The sequence below is a fragment of the Microcebus murinus genome, chromosome 10 (genome assembly GCF_040939455.1).
Source record: "Microcebus murinus isolate Inina chromosome 10, M.murinus_Inina_mat1.0, whole genome shotgun sequence".
Classification (NCBI taxonomy): domain Eukaryota; kingdom Metazoa; phylum Chordata; class Mammalia; order Primates; family Cheirogaleidae; genus Microcebus; species Microcebus murinus.
This window is the reverse complement of record NC_134113.1, coordinates 4263791-4282023: the sequence shown is the minus strand read 5'-3', so window position 1 is coordinate 4282023 and position 18233 is coordinate 4263791. Positions and strand designations below refer to the sequence as shown.

The following is an 18233-nucleotide window of genomic DNA, read 5'->3' as shown; positions in this document are numbered from 1 at the left end:
TCCCAAAAAAGAAGATACTATTTTCACTAAACAGGAATGCTTTGCTTTTTTGTTTTAACTATTCAGTCTAATTACCACAGAATTTGGGTACAATCTTTTAAGGTGTTCCAGAATCTCTGCTCTCTTTTGCTGACGTTTTCCCTCATGGGTCTCAATTCCAGCATTCTGCAATTCACTTCCAATAAGATTCAATTCTTCATTAACGTCAGACATTCTTGATTTTGTTTTTTCAATTTCATCAACTAGGGTTTCTTCTTGCTGTTTTTTCTCTTTTAAGCAATCCCTACATAATAACAACAAATTATACAGCAAAAAAACCCACAAAAAACCAAAAAACACACGAAAATACAGGAATACCAGATATAACAAATCTTGATCTGTCACGGCAGAGGAATGGAGTAGTGCTTTCTAGATTTTTAAAGGATAAAAAATACAATACAATAAACCTAACACCAAACATGGGCAAAAGAGATTTTGATCATTCTTTGTTGATTCGAAACATATATACTTCTAAATACTGAAAAAGGATACATCACTATAACCAGAGCAATCATCATGAGTTTAATTTAATAATAAGGAAATGCCAGTTAAAAAGAAATCCTTAGTGGCAGAATACTTAAGTTATATTAGTTTTCATGACATAACTCATTACTTTTACTATAAAATATCAATACCAAAAGGTAAGTTTCACCACTGTTACACATTAATATTTTCAAATTTTAAATATTTAATATGCAGTTAAGTATAATCTTTAGCAATTTACAACAAACTGAAACACAATGGAATGGGAACATTATAATATAGTGGGAACATTCATATGATGTACAGAAATATACCAGACCTCTGAGATATAAGAAAGCTACAATGAATATTTTTAGTCTACATACATGCACGTCTTTGTATACTCCTCCAACTTCTCTATTCGTTTTTTATGATCTTCTATTTGTTCTTTTATTTGTTTTAGATTTCCCTAAAAGAGAAAATGAAACCTAAAATCAATTATAGCAATTCCAAACCAATAAAATTACATGTCTAGAACTTACTATAGTATCATAAACTGTCATAAACTTGAAATATATCCAACATAACTATATGAAAATATCTATGAGATCAAATTCTAATTTTCAAAAGGCAGTCTGGTATACAGTTTTGAAGTTACACAGATCAGGGTTCAAATACAGACTCCACTATTTGCTAGGAAATAGATATTTAATCTCTAGTAATTTCACTGTAGTAGCTTAAAACTCCAAGGGGATTATTTTGAATTATCTATACAGTTCTTATCTGCCCCTTAAACTAATTCATTCAATAAATATTCACTAGCTATCATGTGGTAGGAACTAAAGATATAATAATAAATAGGAGAGAATCCTTGCTCTCAAAGACTGTGTCTGGTGGGAGAGACAATTAAATAAGCAATTACAGTAGTGTTACAATAATATCGGAACCTATAGGGCAACTAATATGCTTGTGGGGAGAGGACTTGAGAGTCTTGCTCTATTCACTTTATCATTAAATCCAAACACTACAGTAGTCTCCAACTGGTTTCATGTCTTTAACTTTTCCCCCATCTAATTCATCCAGTGCACTATAGCAAAATTAATCTGTCTTACTCCATTACTAAATGATCCAAAAACAGGTGTGTATGAAAGTAAAAACACAATTCTTTTTGAATATACGGCACCAGGAAAAAAGAAATACCATAGTTTTTAAGTGGAAAAGTATGAACATATTCCATGAAAATTATTATCCTGTTTTACTCACTTATCACACAAGCTCACTGAACAAACATCTACTGTGCTAGATGCCAGAATTACAAAAATGAGTAAAATACAGTTCCTTTTCTGAAGGAACTCACATGTTGAAATTAGAGTCCCCATGTTGAAATCCTCTTATCTCACTTAAGATTCCATTTGGAGAAGGAGGAACAAAATCAGTTAAGGAGAAGCACAAAGTTCATCATGGTTATTACTTTAATACACCAGATGGGTCTCTTAGGGGTCACTACCTAAGGGCTTGGACCAAATTTCAGACATGGCTTAGGCTAAAGAATAGATTTTACTGGAGAAAATATAAAAGGCCAGGATCAACCAGAGAAGGCGTGGGTCCCCTTTCTGTTCACCATCCCACAGGGAGGGTATGCCAGGGCTTGGGTGCTCCACTGGACACTTGTGAGATATGAGATAATCAGACTACCTTAGTATCAGGTATTCTGGATTTGAGATGCTGGCTGATCATGCTGGTTGTTGGGAAAACCACTGCCCAGTGCCAGAGATCTTGGGACCTGTGTAAAGTTACAGACTCCTTTGTCTGTGTAGGGAGTCATCAGTCTTGTGAAAAACTGAGTTTAGGTACAGGTCTTCTCCATCTTTCTCTACCCTGACATGTTATTTCTTCTTCTTTTACTCAACAGACAACAGCAATTCAACCAACACTTACTGACAGCTCCTAAGTGCAAGGTTTATGATGGACACCATTAGAATTCTGCCTTTAAGAAGCTCACAGTCTAGTTAAACTGTTCCAATTAATTATAATTTTTATGCAATTTGATAAAAGCCCTTAGGCAGATATAGATTAAGAATAATTGGTAGTTATATGAGGAGCAAACTATTTTTTGGCTTTTTTGGAGGCAAGGTAGGGAAAAAAAGGCCAAGGAAGGCTTTGTAGTATGGGTAACTATAGAATTTAACATGTAAAGATGAATAGGTTATTCCAAAAAGAAATTAGCATGCACAAAGGCAAAAATGTGCAATGTGCATTTTCAGACATCAGTGCATAATTTTATGATACATATTATATAATTATATAAATGTTATAAAAGCAATTTCTGCTATGTTACTACCTTCGTTTTTCTCCTTGCTAAAAAATGCCTTCTCTTCTACTTACAGAACTATCATATACTATGCCTTTCATATTTGTTTGTATTTTCATCTGTCGAATCACAAAATGACTAAAATGAGACAATACAGTATAAGGGTTAAGGACAGTCATTCTGGAGATGAGGTGTTTGTAATCGAATCAGTTCTTCCATTTATAGGACTAGCTAAGCCAAGTTGACTTAATCATCTTGTGTGTTGATCCCCTAATCTATGAAATACATTAATTCAACAAATATTTATTATCTCCTCTGGAACTATGCTAGGTTGCCTGGGATTCATTAGTAAACAAAACAAATATCCCTGCTCTTGTGGAGTTTACATTTTAGAGGGGGAAGGTAACAAATGTAAATTAAATAGTATGTCAGGAAATTAATGCTATGGGAAATATAGAGCCAGAGAAAGGAAAACAGAAGTGCTACAGGGACGATTAATACAATTTAAAATAAGGTAGTCAGGCTAGGCCTCATGGAGAAGGCAACATTTGAACAAAGACTTGCAGAAAAGTAAGGGAAAGGGAGAAATGTAGGAAAAAGGTGTTCCAGGCAAAGGAATAACCAGTGTAAAAGGCCCTCAAGCAGAAACATGTCTGATACATTCCAGAAAGCTACTACAGCCAGACCACAGAGAATGAGGAGAATAGAAAAAGAGGTTTAGCAAGCTACTGTGGTGGCTCATGCCTGTATCCCAGCACTTTGGGAGGCTGAGACAGGAGGATCCCCTGAGGCCAGGATTTCCAGACTAGCCTGGGCAATATGTCAAGATTCCATCTCAAAAATAAGTAAAACAATAAAAGATAAGACAAAGTTTGAGAAGTAAATGGTGGCAGGAGGAGCTAGCAGATCAGGTAGGTCTATGTAGGCCTTTTAAGGACTGTCTTAAACTTCATGTGTGATAGGGAGGATTTAAAAAAGAGCAAGTTTCATGATTTGATCTCAATACTTAAAGCATCCCTTTGGCTGCTGTGCTGAGACTAGTGTTGAGGAATCAAGAGTGGAAGCAGAGAAACCTAGTAGGCTACAACATTGATCTAAATCCCACAAAAGATGGCGACTTGGATCAGGGTGGAAGCAAAAGAAATGGAGAGAAGTGATCAGATTCTTGGTACATTTTGAAGGTGAAGCCAAAAGAATTTCGTAAAAGAGTCAAAGATAGACTCTACCTTTTTGGCTTGAGAAACCAGTAAGACTGAACTGTCATCACTTGAGATGGAAAAGACTATGTAGTGGAGCATATTTGGGTGGGAAGATGAGAAGTTAAGTTTGGGACTTAAGTTTGAGATGTCTATTCAATGTCCAAAATGCACCTGGATATATGAAGTTGGAGATTAGAAGATCTGAGCTACAGATACGAATTTGGGAGTCATCGGCAGATGGTATTTAAAGCTATGTGACTACAGATCACAAAAGCAGTGAGTGTAGACAAGAAAAAAACCAGGATGAGAATATAATAGACACTTGTTTCATTGCATATCACTTTATTTCACTTGACAGATTCTGCATTTTTTACAAATTGAAGCTTTGTGGCAACCTTGCATCCAGCAAGTCCACCAGCGCTATTTTTCCAACAGAATGTGCTCACTTTGTGTCTCTGTCACATTTTGGTTAATTCTTATATTTGAAACTTTTTCATTATTATTATACCTGTTTTGGTGACCTGTGGTCAGTGATCACTGATGTTACTATTGTAATTGCTTTGGGGCACCATGAACCGCACCCAGATAATGCAGTAAACTTAATCAATAAATGTTGTATGAATTCTAATTATTCCACTGACCAGTTATTCCCCCAACTTTCTCTTTCTTCAGTTCTCCCTATTGCCTGAGATGCAACAATATTGAAATTAGGCCAGTTAATGACCCTATAATGATCTCTAAGTGTTCAGAAGAGCTGTCTCTCATTTTAAATCAAAAGTTAGAAATGATTAAGCTTAGTGAGGAAGGCATGCCAAAAGCTGGGTTTTGCACTAGTTAGCCAAGTTGTGAATACAAAGAAAATTTTTTGAAGGAAATTAAAAGTGCTAGTCCAGTGAAAACACAAATGATAATAAAGCAAAACAGCCTTGTTGCTGATATGGAAGAAGTTTTAGTGGTCTGGACAGATGATCAAATCAGCCACGACATTCCCTTAGGGCCCTGCCTTAACTCTCTTCAATCCCATAAAGGCTGCTGAGAAGTGAGAAAGCTACAGAAGAAAAGCTGAAAGCTGGCAAAGGTTGGTTCATGAGGTTGAAGGAAGCCATCTCCATAGCATAAAAGTGCAAGGTAAGGCCAGGTGTGGTAGCTCAAGCCTTTAATTCCAGCACTTCAGAAGGCCAAGGCAAGAAGATCACTTGAAGTCAGTTCAAGACCAGCCTGAGCAACATAGTGAGACCCTATCTAAAAAAAAAAAAAGGCAAGGTGAAGCACCAAAGTGATGTAGAAACTGCAGCAAGTTATCCAGAAGTTCCAGCTAAGAATATAGATGAAGGTGGCTACACTGAACTATATATATATATTTTATTTTATTTAGACGGAGTTTCACTTTGTTGCCCAGGCTAGAGTGAGTGCCATGGCGTCAGCCTAGCTCACAGCAACCTCAAACTCCTGGGCTCAAGCAATCCTACTGCCTCAGCCTCCCAAGTAGCTGGGACTACAGGCATGCGCCACCATGCCCAGCTAATCTTTTCTATATATATTAGTTGGCCAATTAATTTCTTTCTATTTTTAGTAGAGACGGGGTCTCGCTCTTGCTCAGGTTGGTTTCGAACTCCTGAGCTCAAACGATCCGCCCGCCTCGGCCCCCAGAGAGCTAGGATTATCGGCGCGAGCCACTGTGCCTGGCCATGAACAATATATTTATGTAGAACAATGTAGATGAAACAGCCTTATACTGGGAGGGGAAATGCTATCTAGAGAGAATACCTGGCTTCAAAGCTTCAAAAGACAGGCTGATTCTCTTGTTAGAAGGTAATGCAGTTGGTGACTTTAAGTTGAAGTCAAGGCTTGTTTACCATTCTGAAAATCCTAGGGCCTTTAAGAATGATGTTAAATCTACTCTGTGCTGTATAAATGGAATAACAAAGCCTGGATGACAGCACATCTGTTTACAGCACATTTGTTTATGGCACATGCAGAATAATTTAAGCACACTGTTGAGACCTATTGCTCAGAAAAAAAGATTCATTTCAAAGTATTACTGTTCATTGACAATGTACCTGATAACCTAAGAGTTCTGATGGAGATGTTCAAGGAGATAAATGTTGTTAGCATGCCTACTAACACAATATCCATTCTGCAGCCCATGGATCAAGAAGTGATTTCAACTTTCAAGTCTTATCACTTAAATACATTTCATAAGGCTATATAGCTGCCATAGATAGTGATTCCTCAGATGGATCTGGGCAAAGCAAATTGAAAACCTCCTGGAAAGAATTCACCATTCTAGATGCTATCAAAAACATTTGTGATTCATGGGAGGAGATCAGAATACCAACATTTACTGGAGTTTAGAAGAAGTTGATTCCAATGCTCTTGGATGACTTTGAGGGGTTCAAGATATCACTGGAGGAAGTCATTGCAGATGTGGTGGAAACAGCAAGAGAATTAGAACTGGAAGGGGTGACTGAATTGCTGTAACATCATAATAAACCTTTAATAGATGAAGAATTGCTTCTTATTCTGGCATCCTCAAACTACAGCCTGCGGGCCACATGCAGCCGGCTGAGGACATTTATACAGCCTGCTGGGTGTTTTTGCCACCGCTACTTGTCCTGCTTAGCAGCCGACTGGTCCCGGAGCCCATAGTGCGCATGTGTGGAACGTGCACTGCACTCTCCAATGGCCCTCCAACGGTCTGAGGGACAGTGAACTGGCCCCCTGTTTAAAAAGTTTGAGGACCCCTGTTATAGATGATCAAAGAAAGTTGTTTCTTGAGATCGGACCCACTCCTGGTAAAGGTGCTGTCAACACTGTTGAAATGATAATAAAGAATGCAGAATGCTCCATAAACTTAGTTGATAAAGCAGCAATAGAGTTTGAGAGGATTAACCCCAATCTTGAAAGACATTTTACTATGGGTAAAATGCTATGAAATCCTACCATATGCAACAAAGACATCTTTTGTGAAAGGAAGAGTCACTCAAGCAGCAAACTTCACTGTTGTCTTATTTTAAGAAATTGCCACAGCCACCTCAACCTTCAGCAACCACCACCCTGAACAGCCAGCAGCCATCGACATCAAAGCAAGATCCTCCACCAGCAAAAAGATCATGGCTCACTGAAGGCTCAGATGATCATAAGCATTTTTTAGCAAGTATTTTTAAATTAAGGTATGTACATTTTTTTAGACCTGGTGCTATTGCACATTTAACAGACTACACTACAGTGTAAACATAACCTTTATATGCACTGGGAAACCAAAATGTAACTTGCTTTACTTTTATATTCGCTTTATTGTGATGGTCTGGAATAGAACCTAGAATATCTCCAAGGTATGCCTGTAAAAAAAAACTCATGAGGTTGAGGATTACTGAGTTTACAGCAGTGCTTGGTACACAGTATATACAAATAAACATATTACATCATTTTTATTATTCCTGAAAAATGTCAGACCAATTTCTAGAGACATTTCATTTTCTTTATTCGTACACTAGAGCAAATACATAACTCTGTAGTATTGTTGTGAGACATAAAGTAGAAATAAAGATCCCGTTTTCAGGATGGCCCATAGACTCCATAATAATAATTTTTATTATTGCTGAATATGCCAAAATAATTTTATAGCTCAAATCCTCAGTCTTTAGAAAAGAAGGTCATGAGGCATAAAAGGGAGAGAGTAAATGCTTGGTATGTTATCACTCACTTTCATCTTACTCAATCTGCCCATCACTATGAAGTAGACATACCTATCCTCATCACATAAATAAAGAAATAAAAGCCCAGAGGAGTTAAATAATTTAGTTAGTTATTTGTTAATTTACACGTTAAGTGAAGAATAAGTCTCTGAGGCAGGACAACATAATACTGTCTTGATGGTTACTCCTGATGTAGACTCATTAGCTCTTCTTGGACAGTAGTATGTCCTTAATGTTTTCAAATGACTTTGCATTTACCTCTATTATGATACCTCTTTTTTTTTTTTTTTTTTTACCTTTATCTATCCTCCTCCTAACTCCTTGGGATTAAAATACACATAAGAACAGAGACTGTATCTTCTTACCATGCCTATAAGTACATATTAATAGATGCACAGAAAATGCTTACTGAATACATAAGTATTCATTCAGTGAGGCACTGTCAATCCTTATTTTAAGCATAAAAGAACACCTAAATAGGCCGGGCGCTGTGGCTCACGCCTGTAATCCTAGCTCTTGGGAGGCCGAGGCGGGCGGATTGCTCAAGGTCAGGAGTTCAAAACCAGCCTGAGCAAGAGCGAGACCCCGTCTCTACTATAAATAGAAAGAAATCAATTGGCCAACTGATATATATATAAAAAATTAGCCGGGCATGGTGGCACATGCTTGTAGTCCCAGCTACCAGGGAGGCTGAGGCAGAAGGATCACTCGAGCCCAGGAGTTTGAAGTTGCTGTGAGCTAGGCTGACGCCACGGCACTCACTCTAGCCTGGGCAACAAAGCGAGACTCTGTCTCAAAAAAAAAAAAAAAAAAAAAAAAAAAAAAGAACACCTAAATAATACTAAGCACAAGATAGTCCAGAAATTTTTAAACTGTTAATATTTGATGTAAATTAAATTATATTTATATCTAGAAAAATTAATTCTGAAGGAATAAAATTTCACTGAGAATAATTCTAAATCATTACTGCACAAGCAGAGGTACCTGAACTTCTCCATGCCTCCTCTTTTCAAATGCTAGTCTTTCTTCCTCCGCCTTCTGTTCCCACTGCAGTTTTTCCAGTTGTTGAGTCATTATGGCTACTTTCTTTCTTACTTGTTCCTTAAGTTCTTTATAGCGATCAAGCTGTATAAATAGTATTGAAACAATGCTAACTCACTTAGAGAAGCATAAGAGGAAATTATTTGTATGACATTCTGTACTAGCACATAATTAATCTTATCAAAACCTTGCTTTATATAAATTAAATAATAATTGGCCAACTTCTCCACACAAAATAATGTAAATATAATATGAAAGGCTTTTTTAAAAAGCTATTTAGATAGAGCAACAAAGTACTCAAAAAACTTATATAATGAGGTCTCTGTCCAAAAATCTTAAGAAAAAGAGGAAATCCATAGAAAATGATATTTTTTTCTACTTATATAGTCACAATTATTTTAGTATATATATTGTGATGTATGATTTATCATAAAATTGATGAAAGAGATAAATGATAAAATTTAGTTGATAGAATGTTTGAAAACTCTCAATTACATGTTTGAATATCCAGTATTAATTTATTATAATTAAATCTTGTATAACAAGTTGGAGATTAATTCATCACTAAACATTCTAAGCATCTTAAGTACTCAATTTCCCTGTCAATTAAGTTATCATGTCTCTAGCCTGAGCAAGAGCGAGACCCCCGTCTCTACCAAAAAAATAGAAATTAGCTGGGCATGGTGGCACATGCCTGTAGTCCCAGCTACCTGGGAGGCTGAGGCAGGAGGATTGCTTGAGCCCAGGAGTTTGAGGTTGCTGTAAGCTAGGCTGATGCCATGGCACTCTAGCCCAGGCAACGGAATGAGACTCTGTCTCAAAAAAAAAAAAAAGTTATCATGTCTCTTCAAAGCCACACATATCTGTTAAGCTTTTATAATATGAGGAAAATTATCTTAAGAATAACTTAATTGCATAACTTTTATTATAAAATAATACCATGCAATCTTGCTGAAGTATTTTCTAGGACTTTAACTCATAAATGTTATAATGCCATCTAATCTTAAATGAAAAATAGTTTAGTCTAAAGACTAAGTTTCGATTCTGGCTACAGGCTAAAACATTTAAATCCCCATAATTTACATTCTAAGAATAATCTCTTAAATATCAGAGAGATCATCCTTTACATTTTTTTCTAATTAAAAGAAGTTGAAACAGAAACAAAATGCTTCCCACATGTTGACTTTTTCACCTGACTGGCTTCCAGTTCAATGTCTCGCCCTTTATGTAAGATCTCTTCCTCAATTTGCTTTTCAAAACTTTTCCATGCTCCATCCAAATCAACCAGCTCTGTCTCCAGGGCTCTTATGTCATCTTCCTGTTTAGAACATTGTTTTTCACTGTCCTTTATTGATTTCTTAGCCACATCTAATTTCTTGAGGTGGTAAGAAGTGTTTTCTTTGGCTTTGATGTACTGAGGCCTCTTCTGATTTAAAAGGGCTTCAAGAGATCTATAAAGGAAAAAAAAAAGTTTGCTTTAAAGGAAATTAATGTCTTTAATATATAAAAGGAAGTTATTTTGATCAAATCACAATAAAAAATAAACCAACTTTCAGAGACTGTAAGCAGATTAGTGGTTGCCAAAGATTAGGCAAGGTGGAGAGAGGGTTGTAAAGGGGCATCTTTTACATGTAAATTACTCTGTATGCTACTGTGATGGTGGACACATTAAACTATGAATTCATGAAAACCTATAGAACTCTACAGCACCAAGAGTGAACCTTAATGTAAGCAAATTTTTAAAAATCACTTAGGAGGCTGACAGATCATAGATGGGAATGTAGAATGTAGCAAAAGAATCTAACTTTATTACAACTGTATGAAGCAACCTTACTGAAGGGGTGAGAGGAAAATGTGCTGACCTAAATAATTTTGGAAATGAGTAGTCTGTAAGACTAAAAACAAAAGGAATTGTATATAAGCACTGTACTCTAGTTATAAGGTTGCTGCCCATGGGGTTATGGGTTAACAATTCTGATACTGCTATACATGGTTACTGAAATTGAAAAATTCAGCAAATGGATGGCAGATGGTGGAAGCCAGGTTTCTCACTTGAAATGGGACGTTATAGATAAGCAAGAGAGGGTAGAATAATTCTTTCATATGGTAAGGGATTAGAGTTGGGAGACATCAGTATAAACTCATGTTTAGCTTAATACAGATGGATAGTTACATATGGAAATATTTATAGATATGTGTATATGTAAGAGTTAGTATACATACATACATATATTTCCTAGTTCTATCAGCTGAAAAGTCTAGAAGCAAAGATACTCCAGTAGCAATGAGCATACCTAGCACCCAGATGTTGGTTCCTAATACCATTCTCTATTAGAAGGAACTAGGGCTCCTTGGAGAAATGACCAATTATAGGCCTGGGGCAGGCTTACAGAAAGCTGGGGCAGTCAGCTTATAGGAGCCAGAATTGACTCCTATAAGATGAACCTGGAGCATCTTGTTGTAGTGCCAGAAAGTAAGGAAAGGAAATGCTCCCCTAAAATCACAATACTGGAATATTTCAGAGACACGGAGCCAACTCAGAGTTCTCGATGGCCACAGTTGGAACAATCTAGGCAACAAAATAAATAATTTAGTATTGGGTTATAATTCCAAATGTAAAATATCTATAAATCCATAAGACCATTTTACTTCTATGGTCTTACTCCCCAAAACCCATAACCCCAGTTTAATTATGAGAAAACTATCAGACAAATCTCAAATAAAGGACATTCTACAAAAAAGCTAGGCCAATACTCCTCAAAACTGTCAAGCTCATCTAAAACAAGGAAATTCTGAGAAACTGTCACAGCCCAAAGGAGCCTAAGGAGACAGATAACTAAAATGTTACATGGTATTCTGGATCAGAAAAAGGACATTAGGCAAAAACTAAGAAAATATGAATAAAACATGGACTTCAGTTAATAATATCAATATTGGTTTACCAATTCTGACAAATGTATCATATTAATTTGTTAATAATATGAGAAACTGAGTGTGGGAAATATGAGAATGCTCTGTACTATATTTATAAAAATTCTTCTGTATATCTACAAGTATTGCAAAATAAAAAGCTTATTTTTAAAAATCAACTTTCAAAGTGCCACTTATATTTTTCTCTATCAATCTACATAAAACCCAACTGTTAATACCTATTTTTAAAAACTCACTTTAATTCTTTTTCTGTTTGTTGTAGTTGTCTAGTTAGCATTCCATGTTCCTTTTTCTTGGCTTTAACTATGCTTTCATGATGAGAAAAAGACTCTTTTGTGATACTCAAATCTCTATTCAGATGCTCTAATTTGGTGCTCAGAAACTGAATTTTTTTCTCATTATGATATAGTTGGAAAAGCTGTAGTTGTATCTTGTTTATTTTCAGTTCTTCAAGGAGACTCTGGTAACGTTCTGCCTGTAAAACAGTACAATTCAACAGTAGCTAAAAGGGAGTATATGTAAGCTGGCCTTTTATAAACCAACTATTATACCAACAAATGATCTCTAATGAATTTTTATTTATGTCATTAAGAAACAGTATTCTTCTGTAATCTTAGCACTCTGGGAGGCCTAGGCGGGCGGATCGTTTGAGCTCAGGAGTTCAAGACCAGCCTGAGCAAGAGTGAGACCCCATCTCTACTAAAATATATATATAAAGAAATAAGTTAGCTGGATACCTAAAATATATATGTATGAAACTTCGCCGGGCATAGTGGCACATGCCTGTAGTCCCAGCCACTTGGGAGGCTGAGGCAGAAAGACTGCTTGAGCCCAGGAGTTTGAGGTTGCTGTGAGCTAGGCTGACGCCACAGCACTCTAGCCCAGGCAACAGACAGAGTGAGACTCTGTCTCAAAAAAAGAAAAAGAAAACAAATAGTATTCTTGCCAAAACTAGCATTATTTGGAAAGGGTTTCTGGATATACTTTTTAAATAAGCCAATATACTAGTAAATGATTTTGTGTTCATGCACTTAACAGTATGATGGTAAAGAATGAAGTGACACCCAATAACCGGGGTCTTAATCCCATTTCTATCTTGACCCATGAGTCTGGCAAATCCATTAACATTTCTCATCAGTTTCCTCATTTATAAACTGAAGGAAGAGTGTTATGTGACTTGTAAGGTCCCTAGAAACTTAACATTTAACAATTCCAGGTAAAAGTCCTTCTATAGGGAATAATTTTCCTACTGAAAGAACTAATAGGAATATTACAGTTCTGAACTATATGTGAAAAAACTTTAACATTTTTGCTATTGATAAAGAAATAGGCTGCCTCGAGAGAAGAGCTCCTAATCTATATTGGAAGTATTCCAAGTAATAAGTAAATAGCCATCTGCCAAGATGTTGTAAAATATAATTAGGAAGTTGGATTATTATTATTTTTCTGAGACAGAGTCTTGCTCTGTTGCTTGGGCTAGAGTGTCATGGTGTCAGCCTAGCTCTCTGCAACCTCAAACTCCTGGGCTCAAGTGAGCCTCCTGCCTCAGCCTGCTGAGTAGCTGGGACTAGAGGCACACACCATGATGCCCAGATAATTTTTTCTATTTTTAGTAGAGACAGAGTCTCACTCTTGCTCAGGCTGGTGTCAAACTCTTGACTGACCTCAAGTGATCCTCCTGCCTCAGCCTCCCAGAGTGCTAAGATTATAGGCAGGAGCCACTGTGCCTGGCTGGATTATTCTAATTGTCTTTATAATATTTAAATTCTGCAATTCTGTTAAGCTATTTCAGTACAGTGTCAATAGTAGTCTGACCTTCACTGATGTCACTCCTTTCCACTAACAAAACCCAGGATATGTCCACACATTCAAAAATATGAAGACACAGAGAAACATCACCAATAAGGAACACATCTACTTTTCATTTATTTTTCAAATATTTATTGAGTGTATACTACATTCCGGGCCTCTCGATTTATGTGCTGGGAATATAGTGGAGAACAAGACAGGTCATCTCAACTCTTATAAAGCTTATATGTACTCTAGTTATTCTAATAGGGGGAAGAGGGAGGAAAAGAAGTCAGAGAATAAACAAGCAAACAAATAATAAGATAATTTCATATAACAATAAATGCTACAAAAGAAACAAAATAGAGTAATATGATAGTACAAGGGAGGGGATGCTAATTTAGATTGGAGGCATGGACAGTAGGTACCTGCCTGAGAAAATGGTTTTTTATAAAAAACCTGAATGAGAGAGTATCAGTTATATAAAAATCAGGCATACAGCTATCTAGGCAGAGGAAATGGCAATATCTGGTGGGTTCAATAAACAATAAAGGTCAATATGGTAGCAAAGCAGAGGAAATTAAGGCTCAAGAAGTGAACAGAGGCAAGATCAATAGGCTTAGATCAAAGGCTAGATTCTCAGTGCAGTGGGAAGCACTGAACTGGAAGGTTTTATACAAGAGATAGATGGGATCTAATTTGCATTTTAAAAAGATCCTTCTAAATGTAAACAATTATCAATCTTAGATAAGGTACTTACTATACTAGGCATCATGAAGGGCACTAAGAAATTCTACAGAACTTTGCATGTAGTACAGCTATGGCTTCCTTTAGGGTCCCTAAGACCCTTTTAGGGAGTTCTTGAAGGAAAAAACTATTTTCATAGTAATACTAAGACTTTGTTATTTTTAGTGTGTTGACTCGTGCATTGCTGGTGCAAAAGCCAATAGTAGGTAAAACTGCTAGGTCATAGCACAAATTAGATTCCATGAAGAAGTACACAAGAATCCAGCTGTCTGTCTTCTATTAAGCCAGACATTAAAGGAGATTATAAAAATGTAAAACAATGTCTCTCTTCTAGTTAATTTGTTTTGGAAAACAGTTATTTTTCATAAAAATATGTTATTTATGTCAACATATAATGAGTTTATTACTATTTTTATGTGGATCACCAAAAATATTTTTTATATTTTTAGTTTTAATTTCAAATATAATAAATATTGGTAGATATAAAAGTTTACTTTTAATGACTATTGGGCTTTGTCTTATATTAGTAAAGAAAGTTTCTTGGTAACTTCACGCCCATATCTAGTAATTCTAACAGAAAGTTTTAAGGGTTCTATCTTCTTGACACCTTACCTCTTCCTTCTCTAATTTTGCGTGTCTGCGCTCTGCTGCTACATTTTTTTTCTTATTAAAATTAAACTGTGCATCCTCTTCAGCTTTCTGTAATTTTCTTTTCTTCTCCTCATATTCTCCTATAAGCTCTCCTGAAGTGCTGATTTCCTCAAAAAACTGGGTTCTTTCTTTGGGTTTTTTCATTGAAATCGACTCTACAGTTCCCTTTTAGAAAGAGCAAAGCACACCAGTATATAAAATACAGTGATGTATTTTAAAAACTATGAATCAAATAAACTACTACAACTACTTACCTGAAAAACTAAACAGTTTCGTGCTTTGACTATTATGCCTATCTTTTCCAATTCTGCTATATAAGCAGAACGACTCACGACATTATCATTAAAACGGAATTCGGAACATCCCCCTAAAATAAAAATTGTTATAGAAAATATGAATATAGGTCATATATAAGTAAATATAAAATTATTATTCTTATTGAAATGGCCAGTTAGCAATAATATACATGGTAATAAATGCATTTAATCAGTCAACAAACATCGATTGTAATTGCTCCTGGCCTAAGATCAAGTGTAATAATAAATATTGAATGTCTATTAATATGCCAAGGACTATTTTATAGCAGGGAAAAAAAACAGACGAAAGTCTCTGATCTCAGGAGCTTATATCCCAGGCAGGAAGACAACAAAACGAGATATGCAAGTAAAATAAACAGTATATTAGAAAGTGGTAAGTGCTAAGGAATAGGGATGAACTAGGATGGAGAAATGGAAGTTTCTACATAGAAGGGACAGGCATTGCAATTTTATTTATTTTATTATTATTTTTTGAGGCAGGGTCTCGCTCTGTTGCCTAGGCTGGAGTGCAGTGTCTTGATCATAACTCACTACATCCTCAAACTCCTGGGCTCAAGTGATTTTATCACTTCACCCTCCCAAGTAGTTAGGACTACAGGCATGCACCATTATGCCCAGCTAATTTTTTTAATTGTTTAAATTTTGTAGAGATGGGGTCTTGATATGTTGCTCAGGCTGGTCTCAAACTCCTGGGCTTAAGCAATCCTATTGCCTCAGCCTTCCACCACACCTGGCTGGCATTGCAATTTGAAATAGGGTAGGTGAAAGAATACTTACTGAGATGGAGACTTCCGAGTTAAAAATCCAAAGTAAATGAGAAAACTAGCCAATGAACATATCTGAGTGATAAAGTGGTGAAATACTTAAAGTAAAAGTATATAATAAGTATTTCTAAAATCTGTCATTGAATTTGGGGGAGGTTAGTAAGACAATATTTACTTATTAGAAATGTTCTAGTGGACCAGAATGAAAACAACAATAATAACAAAAACAAAACCAAAACACCTATTCACTGAGGCTCTGTAAAATCCTAGCACAGGCCGGGCGTGGTGGCTCACACCTGTAATCCTAGCACTCTGGGAGACTGAGGCAGGAGCATCGCTTAAGGTCAGGAGTTCGAAACCAGCCTGAGCAAGAGTGAGACCCCATCTCTACTAAAAATAGAAAGAAATTAATTGGCCAACTAAAAATATATAGAAAAAGTTAGCTGGGCGTGGTTGCACATACCTGTAATACCAGGTATTCAAGAGGCTGAGGCAGGAGGATCGCCTGAGCCCAGGAGTTTGAGGTTGATGTGAGCCAAGCTGACGCCATGGCACTCTAGCCCAGGCAACAGAGTAAGACTCTGTCTCAAAAAAAAAAATAAAAAATAAAAAAAAAATCCTAGCATAGGATGAAATATATAAACAATTCTCGATCTCGTTTATTCAGGGAAATTTATAAATAAATCACAAATTACAAATTCAAACATTTCACTCAATTTGCTGTCCAGTGGTAGGAAAAAAAATCCATACAAACCAAAAATATGGATATAATTAGTTCATCACTAAGTAAATCTGATAAACATGAAGAACCTCGAGAATTTCTATGATTTTTCTGTCTTCATAGTAGGCCCCCTCCTTCATCTTAACCAAATATCCAGACATAAAAATGTTATTTAACAGTAGGAGGATTTGAAGAAATATGTCTGCTTAAGGAAGAGTTTTAGTGAAAAATTAAACAGGTTCTGTTACTTGGTTCAGATATTTGCTATCCAAGGGAAAAAAAGAACTTCTAGTTTACTATACCAATGGAATGATAAATCACACCCTTCAAAGAAAGAAAAAACTGGGCAATCTTAACTCTTGAAAAATCAAATGACTCATAAGCAAATATCTACAAAAAAAATACCTCGGATAATCCTTGCAAATGTTTTCTCTTCTCCACTGTCTTCCACATATACAATTTTTACACTTGCAGAAGAAGAAACAGGTTTTCCAATATGTGCACCATGAATAAGTTCTTGAATATTTTTCACCCTTAAATTAACTGTTTTCTCTCCCATTACAAAACTAAGTGCATCCATTACATTGGATTTTCCTGGTGACGAAAAGAGAGAAAGCATTACCCATTCATAATGATAAAACACTTTGCCAAGAACTGAAATCAGGCCACCAACAGAAGTGAAATATAGCCAATGCACATGTCTAAATAATTCTGTTTTGTCAATATTCAAAATTCATGTGACTGAGAAATTTAATGTAGATTACTTGTTTCTTTTATGCAGCTATCAAAGAGCATTAAAAGGTTTAAATTTGAGGATCTAAATACATGAATCTAAATCCCAGCTCTTTCTCATTAGGTATCACACCATGACAAATCATTTAACTTCCCTGAATTTCAGTTACCTTCCTTTTATAAATATGGAAACTATCACCTAAAGCATTAGACCAACACCAAAGCCTCACATACTCAAAGACAAAAACAAAAACAAACAAACAAAAAAAGACTAACAAAATCCAGGATCTTTCCAAGGGCTAGATTAAAATTTCTAGAATATTTATGATTGGTATGAGATTGTGCTATAGAAAAATTATATAACAGGCCTGAGATTCCTATTCTTTGGAAAGCCTGTTTACAAGGTTGGCTGGCATCTTGGGGTTCGTATTTGTATTTTTGGGAGGGCTTCTACCACTCCCTGGTAAGAAAGGCTCACTGGGCCTAAACTATCCAAACAATATGATTTATGCTGAACACATGCTTTCCTTCCAGGGTTCCAGAATTTTGGTACGTGATAGGCAGAGGGTACCTATGTGACCATTTCCCAATTAAAAACAAAACCCTAGGCACTGAGTCTTTAGTAAAATTCCTTGGTAGGTAATATTTCACTCTTGCAGTTTGGTTGCCGGAGGAATTTAAACACTGTGTGACTCCAATGGGCAAAGACTTTTAGAATCCTGTGCCTGGTTTCCTAAGACCTCACCCCAGGTGGTTTTTCCCTTTGCTGAGGTTTGCTTTGTATCTTTTTACTGTATAATAGTCTTGAGTACAACTATATGCTGAGTCCTGT

The 18233-nt window shown here is 36.1% G+C and overlaps 1 protein-coding gene across 1 annotated transcript in view; it reads right to left on the bottom strand.

The window, feature by feature from the left end:
- The window catches only part of SMC1B (structural maintenance of chromosomes 1B), an 89565-nt gene that overhangs the window by 57456 nt on the left and 13876 nt on the right, over window positions 1–18233 (bottom strand). The window contains 8 exon segments of the mRNA XM_076007828.1: window positions 76–283; window positions 888–970; window positions 8694–8834; window positions 9943–10201; window positions 11918–12156; window positions 14829–15032; window positions 15122–15234; window positions 17075–17263. Coding sequence (XP_075863943.1) covers window positions 76–283; window positions 888–970; window positions 8694–8834; window positions 9943–10201; window positions 11918–12156; window positions 14829–15032; window positions 15122–15234; window positions 17075–17263 — 1436 coding nt within the window.